The sequence below is a fragment of the Myotis myotis genome, unplaced genomic scaffold, assembly GCF_014108235.1.
Source record: "Myotis myotis isolate mMyoMyo1 unplaced genomic scaffold, mMyoMyo1.p scaffold_m19_p_12, whole genome shotgun sequence".
NCBI lineage: Eukaryota > Metazoa > Chordata > Mammalia > Chiroptera > Vespertilionidae > Myotis > Myotis myotis.
Genome location: NW_023416316.1, coordinates 30,773,450 through 30,793,210, shown reverse-complemented (window position 1 = coordinate 30,793,210; position 19,761 = coordinate 30,773,450). Strand labels below are relative to the sequence as shown.

General features: G+C 34.0%; 1 protein-coding gene across 16 annotated transcripts in view; it reads right to left on the bottom strand.

The window, feature by feature from the left end:
- AGTPBP1 (ATP/GTP binding protein 1) overlaps positions 1-19,761 on the bottom strand; it is a 115,408-nt gene that overhangs the window by 28,019 nt on the left and 67,628 nt on the right. For 14 of the 16 annotated variants that reach the window (XM_036330661.1, XM_036330660.1, XM_036330662.1 and 11 more), the window contains 6 exons: positions 18,283-18,998; positions 16,773-16,856; positions 15,150-15,236; positions 14,917-15,065; positions 4,268-4,355; positions 2,215-2,359 (listed from right to left, as the gene is read on the bottom strand). In XM_036330661.1, coding sequence (XP_036186554.1) covers positions 2,215-2,359; positions 4,268-4,355; positions 14,917-15,065; positions 15,150-15,236; positions 16,773-16,856; positions 18,283-18,998 — 1,269 coding nt within the window. The remainder of the gene's footprint in view (positions 1-2,214; positions 2,360-4,267; positions 4,356-14,916; positions 15,066-15,149; positions 15,237-16,772; positions 16,857-18,282; positions 18,999-19,761) is intronic. The other 2 variants (XM_036330664.1, XM_036330676.1) reach the window with 2 other exon arrangements.

Genomic DNA, 19,761 nt, shown 5'->3' with positions numbered 1-19,761 from the left:
TACAGAATAAAAATTATGTCAGACATGCCAGAACCGGTGTGGCTCAGTGGATAGAGCGTCGGTCTGCGGACTCAAGGGTCCCGGGTTCAATTCTGGTCAAGGGCATGTACCTTGGTTGCGGGCACATCCCCAGTGGGGGGAGTGCAGGAGGCAGCTGATCGATGTTTCTCTCTGATCGATGTTTCTGGCTCTCTATCCCTCTCCCTTCCTCTCTGTAAAAAATCAATAAAATATTTTTTTTTAAATTATGTCAGACAAAGTTTGTAGCAACTTTTCCTGATTTCAAGATTAATATAGGTTCACTGTGAAAAGGGAGGAAGATACAGAAAGAACAAAGAAAAAAATTTAAACATCCATAATTGCATCATTTAGATTACTACTAACAAATGCCAATGTACATAAACAAAACTATAATTACACATGACTTTTTAAAACCTGCTTTTATTCCTTAGTAATTTATACAAACACACACATACTCATAATTACGAATACCATATAACATCATTAGTATATGGTCGTACCAAATACAAACTGTTCAATCTCTTATTTAAGATACTTAGTTGGTTTCCACACTTTTGCCTATGTTCATTCACGTAATCACTATTCACTGTGTGGTCACTACTTCTGTGCCGAAAACTGTGCCTGGCACCAAGGACATAACAGCGAAGGAATGGACCCTACCTGGGGAAAATACAGAGCACGGACAGCTTGTAGTAAGGAGAGCCTAGCTGAGTCTGCACAGTGAGGAAAGGTCTCCTAGAAAAATATTGCATTTAAACTGGGAGCCAAAGGATGAGTGAAGAGGACAGAGAAGAGAGGTGCAGGCAAAGGAAAAGTGTGCAGGAAGAACAGGAACTACTGGTAATTGAGATAACTAAGCGATACGTGGATTGCCTTTTAAAAATGTAATAGGGATGTATTTCATTGTGAATTACAAAACTGTCTACACATTAAACCTGCAATTCCCTGGATATTAACTTAGGATGTAGATAAATTTTAAAGAGTGAATTATTTTAAAAACTATTTAATAATAAATATTAAGTAAATAATAGCTCACAGTCTGTGGAGGTGGCAAAAAATGTGAGAGACAGCAAAGAAATGACTTGGTGAGAATTTTAGACTTTGTGCAAATGGCTAGAGAAATCACGAGGGAGTCTTAGGCAGGGGTGTTACATGATTAGATTTGCCATCAGAGAACTCTCTTGCTATAGTGTGCAAAAAAGACAGACAAAGAGGAAATGGGATAAAAGTAAGTTTTAGGACACCAGTAAGAAAAAGGTTGGCAGAAGTCCAGGTGAGAAACCATGCAAATGCCTGGAAAAGGTCATGGGATAGAAAGCAAGTAGGGGAATTCAATATACACTAAACAGGTAAACATCAGTAAGGAACACTAACATGTAACCCTATAAAGAACAACACGACATATTCTGGTGCTGTTATTCAGAGGGACACCTGATCACGCCTTCATTGCAATCTTTATTAAAGTAAAGGGAGCCTCATTTAGTGTCCTCAGCCTTGGTACCTCTGCTGCTCCATGGACTGTGTTTTCCTCTCATTTTCCCCTCTAATCATGTGGAAGCTTGTTTCTAACCCTAGTGCTCCAATTTCTTTCTGGGTAAATTGATCATATCTTCATGATCCTTGGTCAGTAGAACAGCCATTCTGTTCTGAGAGTAAATCTACCACAGTAATTACTTGAATTCACTTGTTTTATTTTGTTTTACAATGCAAATAATCAAAAATCTCAAAAGAACCCACAAAGCAACTCTTGTACCCCAAATTCTAAGCAACCAAGATCTAGGACTCCATATAAAACTATTAGAAGAAATAAATTCCCTATAGAATACTTTAATTGCATCCACATTTTTCTACTGTTAGATTTTTCTATCAGATCCAACGCTTCTCATTAAACAGGTGGAAATCTCATCCAGTTAAAATCTGAAAATCATGAATCTTAGAGAACTGTAGATTTCTACCCAAATTAGAAAGTAAAAATCATGTCAAACTTCCTTTCTAGGACATAAAAATAAAGACTACATCCCCATTTATACCCTTTAATGTTTTCAACAAATGTATTGTATTATTATCTAAAATCTTCAACACTGGATCTTTTTATTTCATTAAGAAAATTAATTAAAGCAATTTTTCTTCTATTATCTGGCACATATACATATTACACAATAATAGTCATAATACAACTTAATGAGCTCTCACCTGTAAAGTTGAGTACGTATATGGATAGTGATAAGCAAAGTAGCAAACATCATCTTTATGTGGGAAACTGACAGTGAATGTAATTGTATAGTAGGATTTTCCCTTTTGCCCACCTGCAGCAACTGAACTTCTTGAGAAGTGATTTCTGCAATAGAAAAGCATAAAACGTTTATTTCCTCCAAACAAAATCCTGATATTTTTCCTTGCTATTATATTAAACAGAACTTCAAGGTTGGGGGGGCGGGGGGGGGGAGAAAAACCATCATTTGTGAAAAGTGCAACTTAAGTATTCTATAAAAATAGACTTGATACTAATAAAACAATTTCTATTAGGCAACATCATTACTGTTCACTTCTGGATTTACTAATTAAATAGAGTTAATACCCTACACATCAATAAAAGTTTTAGAAGCCATTCTTTGATAGCCAAACACATTACTGGTAGACAATGGCCAACAATGGCTGCTACAACCATTAGATGAAAGGCTGATGAACACCTTTGCAGTGGGTGGGACGAAAGAGGTTTACAGTTGTTTGTACATCATAGGAAAATAATACAATAGTTAATAAATAATACAAGAATAAACTGTGTTTTGCATACTCACAACTGTAAACTTACTTTTGTTTCAGCCCATACATGAATTCACTAGTCATTCTTAAGATTAAAAAAAAGAAATAACCAGAGATATGTTTTCCAATTCACTGCACCATCTATAAAGTTTTCTTGCCAAAAATCAAACCTGAAGTTGATCAAGCTTCTAGATCTAATTATTCATTTACAACACAAAAGAGCAATCAGCAGAATCCAAAATGTGGGAAATCCTACATGACAAATTATCTAGTTTCAATAAACAAAGGAGAAATAAAAAGAGACAAAAGGGAAGCCTATAAATTAGGACACTTAAGAGACATAGCAACACAAATCAAATGCAATGTGCAGTCCTTGGCAGGTCTGATTGAAACCAACTATAAAATAACATTTATGAGACAAGTGGGGAAGTTTGAACACTGACTGGATATTTTATCACAGTAAGGAATTTTCTTGGGTGTGATAATGGCATTGTGCTTATTAGACTCTCTTAAATATATACATCTAAAAGACAAAGACCTTTGAAGTATTCGTGGATAAAATATGGTATCGGGAAATGTTTTTAAAAATTCAGTGTAGAGGTGGGGGTGAAAGTATAACTAAAAACTAACCTGTGTTGATATTTGTTGAAACTGGGTGATGAATACATGAGGTCTCATTAGCCTATTATTTGTTTTTATAAATGTAAATTTACTTTTCACACTTAAAATATCAGTGACATAGGATGAGTTAAAAATGCTTTTTCTATTAACTTAATTTCTAAATTTCCAAATCACCTTATGCTATTTAAGCCACAAACTGAAGAAAAGCTATGGCCTATAGACACATACACAGACTTTCAAGGAATTTTCAAATTGGTATAGTCTTCATTAACTTAGCCATTACCCCTTCAATAGATTCATATTCTCTCTCTCTCTCCCTCTCTCTCTCTCTCTCTCTCTCTCTCTCTCTCTCTCTCTCTCTCTCTCTCCCCGCCCCCCCCCCTCAGGTGAGGATTAACAAAACATAAAAAAACAGAGTATACATTTTGACTCCCCAATATAACAGCCGTCCCTTAGTATCCATGGGGAGCTGGTTCCAGGACCCCCACTGATACCAAAATCAGCAGATGCTCAAGTCCCTTACATGGCATAGATGAATGAATACAGTTGGCCCTCCAAGTCTTCGGACTCCCAACCACAGATGAAAACCAGTACAGGTATTTATTGGGGGGGAGGAAATCCACATATAAGTGGATCTGTGCAGCTCAAACCCTTATTACCCAAGGATCAACTATACTTCCACTAAATGTACCCCTAAACTGATCTCAAATTTTAAAGGATTCTGTTAGAAGTAACACTAAAGCATATCACCACAATTCAAAGAATGCAATAATAACTCTACTTTTTAATCTTTAAATTGAAATAGAGTAAGGTTAATATCCCCTTCTGTAAACTGATGTCCTAGTAGTCTTAGAATACTTACTTATAGTAACAAATGTCCGTCCCCACACGAGTCCACCATGGTCTGGCATTTAATGCTTCCTGAACTGAATACATGAGTGGTTGCATACCTTTGACAGAGAGACAGAAAAAGAAAATTCTTTCAAAATTTTTGAGATAAAAATTAATCTTGCCATTGTAGAAAGCAACAAATATTCAGAAAGTTAAAAGGCAACACATTTCCATTATTTTAGTATATATTTTTTAAAAATCTGAGAAATTTCTTTAAAATCTCATAAGTCAATCAATATGCTTTAATTTCCAGTTTAACTAAAATAGCTTACAACTTTAATGCGTGAAAAGTCATTAAACCTTTTCTATGTTAGATCAGTTAAAATAAAAAGGAATATATATATATATATACATATATATATATATATGTATATACATACACACACACATCTTATAATAAGTGAAAGAGTAAAAAAAAAAAGAAAAGAAAATAGCTCTATAGCTCTCAGAAGATTATCTACACTGAAGAAAAAGAAAAAATGCCACCAAAATAGCATGGTTATTTTCTTTCCATACACATGTGATTATAGCAGGGAGGAAGAGAAGGAAGGACTGTTAACAAAAATAGGATTAAATATATAGTGTATTTTCTTGGGTAGTTTTAGAAATATACTTTCCACATGAACTTTAAAATCACCTTATCCTATTTCATAAAAGAAGGTACTGGGTTTCTAACTGGAGTTAATGAAATGCATGTTAATTTTACAAATGATGATCGTTTTTGAGATGCGATTTGACTTTCCTTAAATCCTAACTTAAAGATATAATCATTTTCTTAATTTTCTTGCTACAGACCATTTTGCTAAACTTATCCGGGTATCTTTTTAGTCTTTAGTTGGCTCTTGGGTTTTCTAAGTATGTAAACCATACCATTTGTAATTTAAAATATTTTATCTCTTTTAGTACTTACATCATTTACTCTTTCTACTTTTATTTTCTATTTATAGAAATGAAACCTCCAAAATGATTCTGAATATAGTGGTAAGCAGAACTGTCTTGTTCATAATTTTAATCCAGCTGTTTTGCCATTCAATAGAATATTTGTCAATTTTTTTTTATAAATCAACTCTATCACATTTAAATAACAAAAGTGCTAACACTGAATAATTCTGATGTGCCAGACCTTGCTCTAAGCATATTTACATAACTTAAGTCACTAAATCCTCACAACAACCCTCTGTGGTAGGTGCTATGATCATTTCTATAGCTGAAGTCGTTTCTTCCATAATTCTTATTACACTTAAGGGTTTTAATTATTTTATCAAATGCCTTTTTAGCACCCACTAACAGAATCACATGGCTTTTCTCCTTTAATTTGTTGATGCAATAAATTATGCTGAAAGGTTTCCTAATGTGAATTCTTTGTATTCCAAGGAGATACTATTCTTTTACAGCATCTGATTAGATTAGCTGAAATCTCATTTAGGACTTTTTCGTCTAAAAATGGTCTTTTGATTTTAATTAGCTTTACAAAGTATTGGTATAAGATTACACTAGCTTTGGAAAAATATATTAATGATAATTTACTGGAATAAAAGTAAAATCTATTTTTTAAAAGGTAAGTATCTCAGCTGCAATAGCATCTCAATATAGCACTAATACATTTCTTATTTCCTCAAGAACAGTTATAGAGTGTTCATAATCATTACTTTTTATTAATCAATTCCAGTGCTTCTATATTTTGTTTTATTTCTAGTTTTAAAAATAGTATTTCTAAAATAGTATTTAAAATAGTATTTCTAATTTTAAAAGTTTTCTTCTTCTTTTGGTTTATCTTCTTGTTTTTCTAATATCTTAAGTTGGGTGCTTAGTTTACTTATTTTTAGCCTTTTTTTTATTGTAAACTAGAGGCCCGGTACATGAATTCGTGCACAGGTGGGGTCCCTCAGCCTGGTCGGCAATCAGGGCTGATGGGGGCCATCTCACCCAGTCCCAATCTGGGCAAATGGGGCCAGCTGGCAGGGGCAGGGATTGTGGGAGCTTGGCTGGCCACAGAAGGTAGGCTGTGGGAGCGCACTGACCACTAGGGGGCAGCTCCTGCACTGAGCATCTGCCCCCTGGTAGTCAGTATGCATCACAGCTACTGGCCTGTCGTCGGTTGTAATGGTCGCTTCAGCTTTTATATAGACTAGAGGCCCTATACACGAAATTCGTGCAAGGGACTCGACCCTCGCAGCCCCAGCTGGCCCTCGCAGCCCCTCACAGCCCCGGCCGGCCCTCGCAACCCTGGCTTCGTCCATAAGGTCATCCGGACAGTCGTTCTGCTGTTCAGTCTAATTAGCATATTAGCTCTTTACTATATAGGATAATGCCAGTTATTAAAGGCTTTCAATTTTCCTCTGAATACCAGTTAGCTATGCCCATAAGTCTATAATGTGTAGCACTTTCTAGATCCAATTGAACCTTCTGCCACAGTGGAAATGTCCTCTATCAACACTGTCCAATCTGGCAGCCAATCACCAGGCCTGGCTATTATGCACAGAAAGTGAACTTAGAGACACTAAAGAACTGAATTTTACATTTCTAATTAATTTAAATATTTAGTTACATATGGCAAGTCACTACTATAATGACCAGTACAATTCTAGATAATTTCTAGTATCAGTTTTAAATTTTCTCTCTGGGTTTTTGTTTTTAGAAGACTATTACATATTTCCAAGTACTCATTTTTGTTCGACTTTTTGTTGATTTCTACTATTTTTCATCACAGCAAGGAAATCTAAAATCTCTGGTAACTAGAGTTAATGTTGCTATACGGCTCACTTGAAAGTTGCCAGGAGAACAGGTCTGAAAAGTTCTCATCACAAGAAAAAAATTGTAACTGTGTCATAATGGGTATTAGCTAGATTTATTGTGATCATTTTGCAAGTACACAAATATCTAATTATCATGTTGAATATCTAACACTAATATGTCAATATGTTACAAGTTATATGTCAATTATATCTCAATTTATAAAAGAATTGTGGTTATTAAAGCATCTTCAAGGACTTAAACTGGTTAATACACATCTATTCAGTGGTTTTGGCCCTGAATTTTTCTTTGTCTAATATTAACATGACCACTTTTGTTTCATTTTATTTGTATTTGCCTACTTTATCTCTGCCCAATCATTTTCAACTTTTCTGTCAATAACACACACACACACACACACAGATTCTCTTGCTCTCTTCCCACCACCCCTCCCCCAATTGTGTAATTCTCAATACATGATTTTTGAGGACATCTTAGCTCATTCATTAGAAATGACAGATATACATTTCATTTCATTCCTTCCATCTTATTTTCTTTCTACTATTGATTAAATATTTCTTCTCCTTCTTTACCTTTTTGTTTTACAGGTTTGGTTGCATTTCTCCACATTTCCTTTTCATTTGAAAAGTTTTCTATTGTGCTTTCCATCATAATACTTATGATTACTATTTCTCTGATACTATATAAAAATAACTAAGCAATCCCACCAAGAAAAATGAACTTTCACTTCTTCCATGTCACTCTCTTAGAATGATTTTACTAAACACATTTTATAAATCCAATTCTTCTATCTTGAGACCATTTTCCTTGTTTATTCTTCCCAGAGATAGTTGAGGGGTAGCATATTTTCTGATTTCTACATACACAAAGATGTAGTTTGTTGGAAGTGACAAAAAATTACAAATTTTGCAAAAGACATCTACTTGGCTGTCTTCTCACTTCCAGCACCACAGATGAGAAGTCCAATACTAATCTAATTTTTTCACAAGGTTATTATGAGCACGAGATCTGCAGCCAGACTATTTGGGTCTGAACTCCAACTTCATCACATCAGGTGTGTGGTCCTGGGCAGATTACTGAACCACTTAACACCCGTGTCCCCTCTGTAAAATGAGTGCAACGACAATGCTAGAATATTTGTTGTGTGGATTAAGAGCATCACATCTGTTAGCACTTAAAGAAGGTCTGGTACATGATGAATATTCAATAAATATTAGCTGCTGTTATTATCGTTAATTAACCAGTTGTTTTAAAGTGGATGTATGATAAGATTTTTTTTTTACTTGAAACTCATGTATTTCACTGGTACATAAAAGATTCCTATCTTTCTTATTTCTACCTAGGATTCAGTGAGCCATTTCAAATGGAAACAGTAACCTCCTCCAGACACACAAAATTCATAATGGTTATTTATAGCAAGGTGGAACAAGATTCAGGCTGAGGTCAAAGGGCACATTAGATTTATCTGAAATATTCTAGTTTTATAAAAGACAATGTATTCTTACATTACTTTTAAAATTATAAGTTCATTCTGGGCAGTGAAGGGAGCTACATTTGGAAATTCTGACTATAATAAAAACCCTATGAACCAAACAGGGTGCCCCAATAATAATCAATCAAATGAGGTAACTCAGGCTGAATAAACCATAATCTACTCAATGTGATATAGAAAAGCTATCACTGAATAATTAATGTAGTCATTAGCCAAAGAATAAAACCGTGATGTGCATAAAACAAATACACTAAGAACTTCCCATCTCGTCATATGAATATAGACCAGCGGTTCTCAACCTGTGGGTAGCGACCCCTTTGGCAGTCGAACGACCCTTTCACAGGGGTCGCCTAAGACCATCCTGCATATCAGATATTTACATTACTATTCATAACAGTAGCAACATTACAGTTATGAAGTAGCAACGAAAATAATTTTATGGTTGGGTCACAACATGAGGAACTGTATTTAAAGGGCCAGAAGGTTGAGAACCACTGATCTATCCATTGCCTCATTCGTTTAACAAATATTTACTGAACATGAATTAAATGCCATGGTATAAATACAGTGGTCAGCAACAGCGACACTTTCCCTGACCTAATGAAATTTACAAGCAAGTGGTAAGGGTAGGCAGAGAAGGTATTAATCATTCACACACAATAACAACTTAAAGATGTAAAGAGCACCCTGAAAGGAAAAGATTATAAGGAACATTTATCAAGGGGACTAATCCAGTCTGGAGAGTCAGGGAAAGCTTCCTTAGTCCAGAGATGGCTTAGCTCAACTTCACAGTATGAAATTAATTAATGTGGGCAATTTAGAATCCTACATACTAGACTCCAAAATTCTATTTTGTTGCCTGGTTCTACAATGTTCAATTTATATATGAAGGTTGTTAAAAATCCTATTTATATGGGAGATAGTAGAGGGTGAAGGGAATGGAAGAGGAAGACAGCGTGCAAGAGTGCCAGAGAGGAAGCTGTGATGAAAGCTCCAAGTTTTACTAAAATGCAAGACTGCCATCTAGTGGTAACTTGAGCAAACCCCTTTCAATTATTGAGGGTGAGGGTAACGGGTCATGGATCACAACAGATACAGACAGCACTATTATACAGTGTCATAAATTCTCAAGTGTAAGTTCACAAATAAGATCATTCATTTGTAAAAAAAAGAAAAGAAATAAAGAAACCTAAGTATTTAGTAGAATTTCCTTAAATATCCCCATAGAAGGACAACTTGGGGAAACAAAAGCAGCAGTAATTCAGCCTCTTTTGGGGGGAACTGCCAAAGAACAAGACCTCTTTAGGGCACCTTTGCTAAAATCCAACATTAAGTACTCCACCAACCAGTATGTCCCAATCAAGAAAAGAAAAAATAGTCAAACAATAAGCTCCTTTTCTAATTACTATTATTTCCTGATTTCAATCACATAGGGCAATTAAATAAATCCTTCCAGCTGAAGAAGTTCTACTGCAAATATTTTTAGTCACCAATATCCTCTCTTAAAGTGACTTCAAAATTAATCTGACGATAATAACATTAACTACATAGCTAGTTATAAATTCTTAAAATGCTGAATTCTTAATTTACTAAAATATTGGTCCCTTCCTTCTTCTAACTCAATTCATGTTATAACAAACCAAAATCTGCTCTATGTTGTATTAACTTAAATCTTATGATAGAGTTCCATAAAAAAAAAATACATTACATCTACCTAACAGCTGCTTCAATAGCTTATACCAACTTCATAGTTAAATATTTACAAATATGTGGAAAGAAAAAGGGAAATCAAGAGACAACTCCTTGTTAGAATTTGGGAGGAATCTATACTAAATTTAAGGCAGATGGAGCAAGACTAAGAAAAATCCAAATATGCCTCATGATCTATTTTTTATATACATATTTTAGATTACCACAACTCAAAGAAGTGTTGCACTACACCTTGAAGTCTCTTCAAAAATAATAAAGATATAATAAAGAAGCACAAGAAATAAAAAGCATAAAAAACCCAAACATATCAATTATAAAGAAAAATTTTAGCAGGCTAAAAATCACATATTAAAAGGGTAAAACAACAAAATGCAAACTCTATTTACAAGAATTAAGATGCAAAGATATCAACCAAATTCAAAAGAATATTAAAATAGAATTCGGGGCAAAAGATACTAAATGGGATAAATATGACTATTCTATACTGTTAAAAGGAAATATAAAAATGTGAAAAATTTCTATGTAGCAAATAATTCTGCCAGGGTTGGGGCTCAATCCCCAACAGGGGGCGTACAGGAGGCAACTGATAGATATTTCCCTCTCATATCAATGCTTCTCTCTGTTTTCCTCTCTAAAAAAAAAAAAATTCAATAAAATAAAATATATTTATATATTTTTACAAATAAGCTTTAATACTGTAATCCTAACTCTATAAAAGAGTAAAATTGAAATTTAAAATTATGTGACTGTGAATAAATTTAGGGATAGATACAACATGCTAAACAGTACATTTTCTCTTCTCTTTCCTTCCTAAGAGAGTCTTTTAAACTGTTTTTAATTTACCAAGTTCCTATATGAAAGACCCACTGTTTAATAATCAGGAAAAAAAACACATTTACAGCAGGCAGATAGATTTTAAAAATTCCACTCCTGTGAATTAGTAACTAAAAATTATATACACAAAGATTTAGTATAATGTTTATCTCAGCATTATTTAAAATAGAAGATACTATAATTAGAAACAACATAAATGTCCAATAAAGAAAGGTTTAAGGAGACAAATGTACTACTCTTTGTAATATTTTAAGCAATAAAATAAATAAAAATAAAATAAAAAATAAAGAAAAAGAAAGGTTTAGATAAATAAGTTACAGTTTTAGACACATTCAATGACCAGAAAAATGTTGACAATATGTTTGGTTAAAATACAGATTATGAAACTTGCATAGGTTATCAGCCCCATTTTTTTAAATAAATATATAACTATGTATACATAGACATCACATATTGCATTATTAAAATGCCTAGTAGGAAACAACAAATGTAAAGATGATTGTCTCTGGATGATGCACTGTTGATGGTTTTTATTTTCTTAACACCAATTTGTTTTCTAAATTTTCCACAAAATGAGTTTGGAAAGTGTGATATACACATAAGAATATCCAGCCCTGGACGGGTGGGAGGCTCAGTTGGTTGAGCGTCATTCTGTACACCAAAAAGTTGCAAGTTCAAATTCCCAGTTAGGTCACATACCTAGGTTGCAGTTTGATCCCTGATCAGGGCATGTATGGGAGGCAACGGATGGATATTTCTCTAATATCGATGTGATGTTTCTGTTTCTCTCTCTCTCTCTTTCTGTCTCTCTGTCTCTCTCTCGGCCTCTCTCTCTCTCTCTCCCTCCCTCTCTCTCTTCCTCTCTCTAAAATCAATGAAAACATATCCTCAGGTGAGGATTAAAAAAAATAATAATATATAATAGGCAAGGGGTAAGGAAGAAGGAAAAACTAAAAATAAAGAAGTCATCTATCTCACTGCTTTGTTTTAGTTGCAGGATTATATTCATTTTAAATTTAAAATGGCACTAGAGGAAGAGATTATTTTATTAATCATATAGATGTATGGAGTTTTTAAAAACAGAAAAACATTCCAAATGTATGTTTCTAATTTAAAAAATTAAAAGAATAAAGTTTAAAGTAGTAAGAGTATTATTTTATAAAAGTGTATAAATATAGTTAGTAGAAATACCATTTACCTTACTTAGCACTACAGTTTGAAAATTATACTGATTATCATTTCAGCAATAAATATGCCTTTGTTTTATTCTTAAACAGCACTCAAAATGCAATTACATTTATTTATTTTTTTCTCCTCTAAAATATTATGTTAGCATTATACTTACAAGTTAAATAGAAAAAATACAAGATTCTTTACTTGTTTTGGGTATTTTTAATAAGTCCATTAAGGTCATTTTTAAAGTTATACAAACACTTAAGGTCAACAAACAAACATTTCTGCAAATTAGGGCATTCAATAATTAGTATTTATACCTAAAAATCAAAAATTAAGAATGTGAAATAAATTACCAAGAATATCCATACTACTATTCATGCAAATCAATATAATCACTGAGATAATCCTTAAAATTAGATTACTTAAAATTTTTAAATACTATAACGAAGCCAGATATTATGCCACCTAATCTTCTTATACTTAGTACATTAAATTAGTGAATCTGACTAAAGCTTTCATGCCATACATGTAAAGTGATTAGAGTATACAATTTCCTGTTTTCCACATAAATAATGACAATTGGGAACAACCTCTTCAACTCTTGAAAGGTTCAATTTTCAGCAACGCCCCCCTTAAAGAGCACCTTCATATTCATGCTTTTAACAAGTTAAAACATTTATTTGAAACAGATAACATGGCCTCTCATTCCTTAGTTGTTAAAAGCTTTTCATCCTTACAACAAATGACTTGAGACCTCAGATTTTGAAACTTGTCAGACAAAATATATCTGTAAAGAATTATTTTCTTTTACCCCAAAATTATCAGACTAAATACTTGAAAATTGATGGTTTCCATTTTAAATGACTGATCTTAAGTTTTACAATTATATTATCTTCCACTGATATATTTGACTATAAAGACTGATGCCTGACAAAGAACTCTTAATTTTTTAAAAAATATTTTTATTGATTTCAGAATGGGAATGAGAGGGAGAGAGAAATAGAAACATCAATGATGAGAGAGAATCACTGATCGGCTGCCTTCTGCAATCCCCTGCTGGGGATCGAGCCTGCAACCAGGCATATGCCCTTGACCGGAATCAAACCCAGGAACCTTCAGTTCGCAGGCCGACACACACTGAGCCAGCCCGGCTAGGGCTATATTTTTTAAAGTACTGAATACATAGCCTTAACTGAGGCTATGAATTTAATATTTTTGCTGGTACAACACCAGTTTTGTTTTTGTTTTTAATTGCCTCATGAGGAAACAGTAGAAAAAGCCAATGAAACAAAAAGCTGGTTCTTTGAAAATGTCAATAAAATTGACGAGCCTCGAGCAGGACTGACAAAGAAAAACAGAGAAGACACAAATTACTATTATCAAGAATGAAACAGGGGATATCATTGGAGACCCTGCAAACATCAAAAGGACAGCAAGGGAGCACTCTGAACAGCTTACACACATTTGACAATTTAGAAGAAATGGGTCAATTCCTAAAAATACAAACTACCTCAACTCACTCAAAATAAAACAGATAATTTATATGAAAGAAACTGAATTTCTAAGAGACTACCAAAAGAGAAATCTTCTGGCCCAAATAATTTCATTGGAGAATTCCACCAAATGTTTACGAAATCAACACTAAATCTACACAAGCTCTTCCAGAAAATAAGAGGAGGGAACATTTCCCAACTCCTTTTATAAGCTCAGTGCCGCCAGGACATACCAAAGCCAGATACAGTACAAAACAAAAAGAAAATTATTGCTCAATATCCCTCCTAAAGAGAAATGTAAAAATTCTTAACAAAATATTAGCAATTATACACAGTGACCAAGAGGGGTTTATTACATGGATAAAAAAAGGCTGGCTCAATATTCTAAAACCAATGTGAGATGTCATATTAATAGGCTAAAGAAGAAAAATCACATGATCATATCAACTAATGCAGAAAAACACATGACAAAATTCAACACCCATTTACAATAAAAAGTCTCAGAAAACTAGTAATAGAAACTTCCTCAAGTAGATTTAAAAAATGTACAGAAAACTACAACTAACATCATACTGAATGGTGAACTCTGAAGGAGTAGCGCAGGCTTTGTGGTGAAGGAAGTGCCCTGTATCTTGATTGTGGGGACAGTTACAGTAATCTACAAATGTGATAAAACAGCACAGAATTATGCACCCATGATTTACCAATGTCAGATCCTGGCTTTGATATTGGACTACAGTTATGTATGATGTAATCGCTGGAGGAATCTTAGTGAAGAGAACTTGGAACCTTTCCACAACTTCTATAATTTTTAACTTTCTATGAATCTATTCAAAATAAAAAGATTGCTTTCTGCAATTCTCTTCTAGGTGAACTGACATGAGTAACCTGTGCAGCATACATGATACATTTATAGTGGCATTTAATTTGGATGAAATCAACCATACTCATTACATTTTATCCACACAACGATAACTCTCGTTACTAACAATGCAAAGCTTAGTCTATGTCAAATTTTGCATAATAAACATCTAAATTATGAGAACCAGAGAAAACAAAAGAACACAAACTTTCTTTTTTAAGTAAGCAATTTTTTAATTATCTATCCCTCGGATATGATGCCTGTGTGCCCTCTAAGTTGGAGGAAAAAAACAGTCTTACCATAATTAAACTGACTGTTGGACTTTTCACAGTTAATGATGTTAAACCTGTAAGCAACACCTGGCCGCATTCCACTAACTTCAAAGTAAAACCACTGATGATAATGATTACTATTTATATCCGAGTTCAGAATAAGATCATATTCATTTCTGAAAATAGAAAATGAAGAAATCTGATGAAAATGAGAAAAGTATCTGTGCACATACAAAATGAGAAAACTTTAAATGACTTACTTTCTAATTTGAATTACTTTGCGCAGATTCCCAGATTCAAATTTGGAGTTAAACTTCAAAATATCTCCTTCTTCTGGAATGATGTAACTAAATAAAAATTTTAAAGTAAGTATAATAAAATACATTGCCCTTAAGCAGGTAAGCAATAATAAACATAAAAACACACTACAGATTAAAAATACACCATTATCACCTCACCTTCTTCATTATTTTGAAACCAAAAAACATAACCAACACAAGCAAAATACAAACTCTGGCTAATACTTATAGACAAAAACATTATAATTACAAGTAGAGATTTGTTCCTACATTGATAGCAAATGTTAATAAAAATAAGAATTTGTGCCTCAGTGAATAAGTGCCATTTCTAAATATGTACTAATAATCATATTAAAAAGGCCAGACGTACTTTTTAAAATACATAAGACCTGTTCTGAGTACTATTAATTCTAACTAAGCAGTTCTGAAGTAAAATATTGTTTTCAATTGACATAACTACATTATCTACTATCTTCTAAAACCCAGAAAGGTGAAAGTATTATCCTCATTTTACATACTCATTACTTTAGTAAATACTTACTGAGCATCTACAAGGTGCCAGATACTCTTTTTGTTACTTGTCTATTTCCCTAAATGAATACAAATTCTTGCTCTTCTGGAGCCTACATTTAATAGGAGAAAACTCCAAAAAGCTCAAAGATTTTGTTCAAAATCATTTCAGTTAAAAATATTTAACTGAAGCCACACTCAGGATTCTTGTTCTTACCACTTCTGCCTGGTCTGTCTGACACAGAATTACAAATGTTGAAATAACTAAGAGAGATAAATAAGGAGATCTGTTTTTCATTTTTAAGAATATTATTTCAACTTCAGTCATTATCCTTTAATAAAAGTCTTTGAAAAGTGCTTTATTTCCTCCAAATAAGACCAGGAAAATGTGAAATTTTCCAAAAATATTAGAATGTTAAAAGGGAGGGGAAAAATCCACTGAGGGCTAATTAAATTTCTCATTTGAGGATGCAAATGACTAACTAATAGTCACATTTGTAATTTGTAATTTTCACTTATTTACTTTTATATAAACCCTAAAATGTTTGATATTAGTGATAATCCTAAACTGTAAATTCAAGCGTCACAGTCAGGCAAGTAATTTCAAGGACTGAAGCAGATTATAAACAGTAAGAGATAAAAGAGCATAGCAGGGACTGTGGGGAATTAGCAAACTTGTATTCCTTCTGAAGGGGATGGTAACTTATTGTCCTGAGGATATGAAAGCTCAATATTACAGGACAAAATTAAAGAATTTCATATGACATCTCCACTCTCTTAAGTGGAAGTAATTTTAATTTTTTAAAAACAGCATCAATTTGTGACCTTTACCTTATTAAACCCATTAAAAGTCCACCTAAGAACAAACAAAAGCTTATGATATATTCAAGTAGATAAACATGATTTTATTACTACATTATCATTATATCCCTGCTAAAAGCTGAAAGTGTAGTGACAGTACACTAGGTGGAAGTTCAAAGATAATCTTTATCTTTTAAAAATAACACTGAAGTTTTACAGTAAAAATGAAACTACTAAAAGTAAAACAAAGCCAAACAAAAAAATCAGACTTACTTTGGGTTATCTAAGTCATATACCACTCGATCTATGATATCACTCTGATGTATTAGCCTCTCAATATCTTGGGCAATTTTTGTCCTGAAATCATAAAAGAGACGTTTGACCAAAATTCACTGATATATGCCAAGGCACAACTTTCTCCAAATTAAGTTTTGGATAAAAATAAAATATAAAACGATAAAAATTTCTTAAAGATGACCATTCCTATAGATAGATAGATAGATAGATAGATAGATGGTGTATTAAAAAATTATCCCTATATAACAAGACAAAAGTCAGTATTTTTAAAGTCTGAGTTCAAGAAAATAACCATGTAGAATACAGTTACAAGCCCAATAGTTTTTTAAAATCTTGAATGCCTATTATGCCTTGTTTCAGTGTGGACCCACTCTCTAGCCCTTAGGCAAATAATTTTGTATACATAATAGTAGCATTATTAGAAGCAGTAAAGATCTGAAAAGCCAGAGATTATATAAGAAAGAGATTTTTTTAAACCCACCCTCACTGGTATGTAGCTAAAATGCAGTTGGGAACTGGCCTGCACATTCTGCAGAGTCCATTCTCTCTTCTACAGCTGGAGAGGAAATGTGCAGGGGAGGCAAACACTTGTGTCGGGAAGCGGAAGGCGGTCCCTGCAGCTCCAGGATTCTCTAGGCCTGGCCTTCCCCTGACTCAGTCCAACAAAATAGACACCAACTTACTGGAAAATTCCTAAAATCCCTGCCACTGTCCTAGAAGATTCAGCCACACGGAGACACCACAATCTTCCCATCAATACTCAAGCCAAGGAACACAACAGTCACCAAAAGTGGTACCAAACTGTAGCTGAAACAGAATAGATCTGGATCAGAAAGCCAGGTGCCTGGAACTGCAGGTAGATTGGTCATGAAAGCCATGGTGGGAAGGTGCCTGCTGGTGTTAGTTAATACATAGCTACTTCTCAGAGTAGAGTGGTTAGTCTGAGAGGGATGTTTCAAGATCCCCAGGGATGCCTGAAACCACAGAGAGTACCTAACCCTACATGAGTTTTCTCCTGTACATACACATCTAGGATAAAGTTTAGTTTATAAATTAGGCACAGTAAGAGACTGACAACAACAACTCATAATAGCTGCAGCTGAGCTTTTTGAAGGCCATTCCAGCACTCCAAGAAGCCAGCTGTCTCTGGATGATGCAGTCTGTGGTACAAGCAGGAGGTGGCAAAGAACGGGCCCACTCCCACACACCCTTCCCAGCAAAGTCAGTCCCTTCCTGATGCTCTGTGATTCCATGACGTGGTCAGGTGCATTATGCCGGTTTCATTTGAATAAGTAATGAGCTTAGAAAAGAAACAAACTAACTCCAAAGGACATTTTCAAAACAATGTAAAATTCCCAAGACAGGATAAAAATTACAGCAACTTTAATCCAGAGTAGTTTTCTTTCTAAATACCCAGTTTTTGTTAAGTGTGCCTCATATTTTGACAATGGTCTTGTTTAGAAGGAAGAAGGCATCTGCAGCTCACCTTTGTACACCATAAGGCCTTTCTAAAATAGGCTCTTTGAATGGAGGCGGAATGTGACCAAAATAATCGGGATAAGCCACCTCTGAATATTCTGGGACAGACTTCGTATTTTTCACAATCTCAATGTAGAGGTCTGAGTCGTGGAGTGTTGGTCCATCAGAGACTTCAACTGATACTTGTTCCACTGATGAAGCAGACTCAGTATCTTCGTCATCCTCGATTTCGACTCCAGTGCAGCAAAGCTTCCCCAGCTGAACTGTTCTTCCCTCAAACAGAACATTTCCACAAGCAGCCACCTGTGGGCACGCTTTAGAGCACGTAACTACGGTAAGAGGGAGGCTGTAGTCCTTCCTCATTCCTGCAGTAAAACCTGGAGCTGTTTGAGAAGGAATATTCTGCAATGTAATTCGGTCCAAGGCCTTCACAATATCATTGTTTAAGCCATGGACTGATGAAATAGTTCTATTTTGATCACCTAGCGGTTGCTGTAATGTTCTGTCATTATCTTTAATATCTTCTTTTGCCAGATCCATAAAGCTAGGTTTCTTATCACCTTCATCTCCTAGGGGAGACACATTCTCCTTCATTACAACTCCTTTTCTGAAATTGCCTGAATTCCCAGCTGCTTCCTCTCCTGCTGTAGGCACAACAATTGGACCACGTACTTTTCCCTCAAATACTAAAGGCTTTGGTTCTTTGGAGATTAAGTCATAGTCCTTTGAAAATAAAAAACATGTTTAATCTTTTATCTCTAAATATTAAAATGTATTAACAAAACTAAGGCCATATTCATTTTATATGCTGCTTCAGAAACCTAAAATTTTAAAGATGGATAAAACAGTATATTTTAATCTTGCTAGCAAAAGACATAGTACAGGGAGGGGCAAAAGTAGGTTTATAGTTGTTCGTATGGAAAATAATACAATAATTAATAAATAATAATATAATAAACTCTGTGTTTCACATACTCACAACTGTAAATCTATTTTTGCCCCATCTTGTATTTAACTACAACAAAATTCATTACACTTATTTTACTTTTTCTATTACAAAAATAATGCCTATATATAACAAAAAAATGAGAAACTTAGAAAAGTAAAAAACATCAAAATCCTCTTAAAGAAAACACAAATTGTTATTCTCTAATTCAACAAGTATTTACAAGTGTCTGTTCTGTGCCAAGCACTGTTTGAGGAACTTAAGACCCGTCACTTGAAAAACAGAAAACAACTCTTCCCTTTTGCAGCTTACATTCTTCTAAGGACAAAGGAGAGAGGGCTGTCAATACAAGTAATAAACATGATATAAATATATTTCATGGAATATTAGAAGGATAAAGTGTTAATAGCAAAAAAGAGGATGGTGGAGTACTGGGTGCTGGGTGGAGGGGAGGAAAGTGGGGGGAAACAGAGACTTCTGTAATAGTATCAATAAAAATAAAGAAAAAATAAACAAACAGGTACCAGGGAAATAACCAAA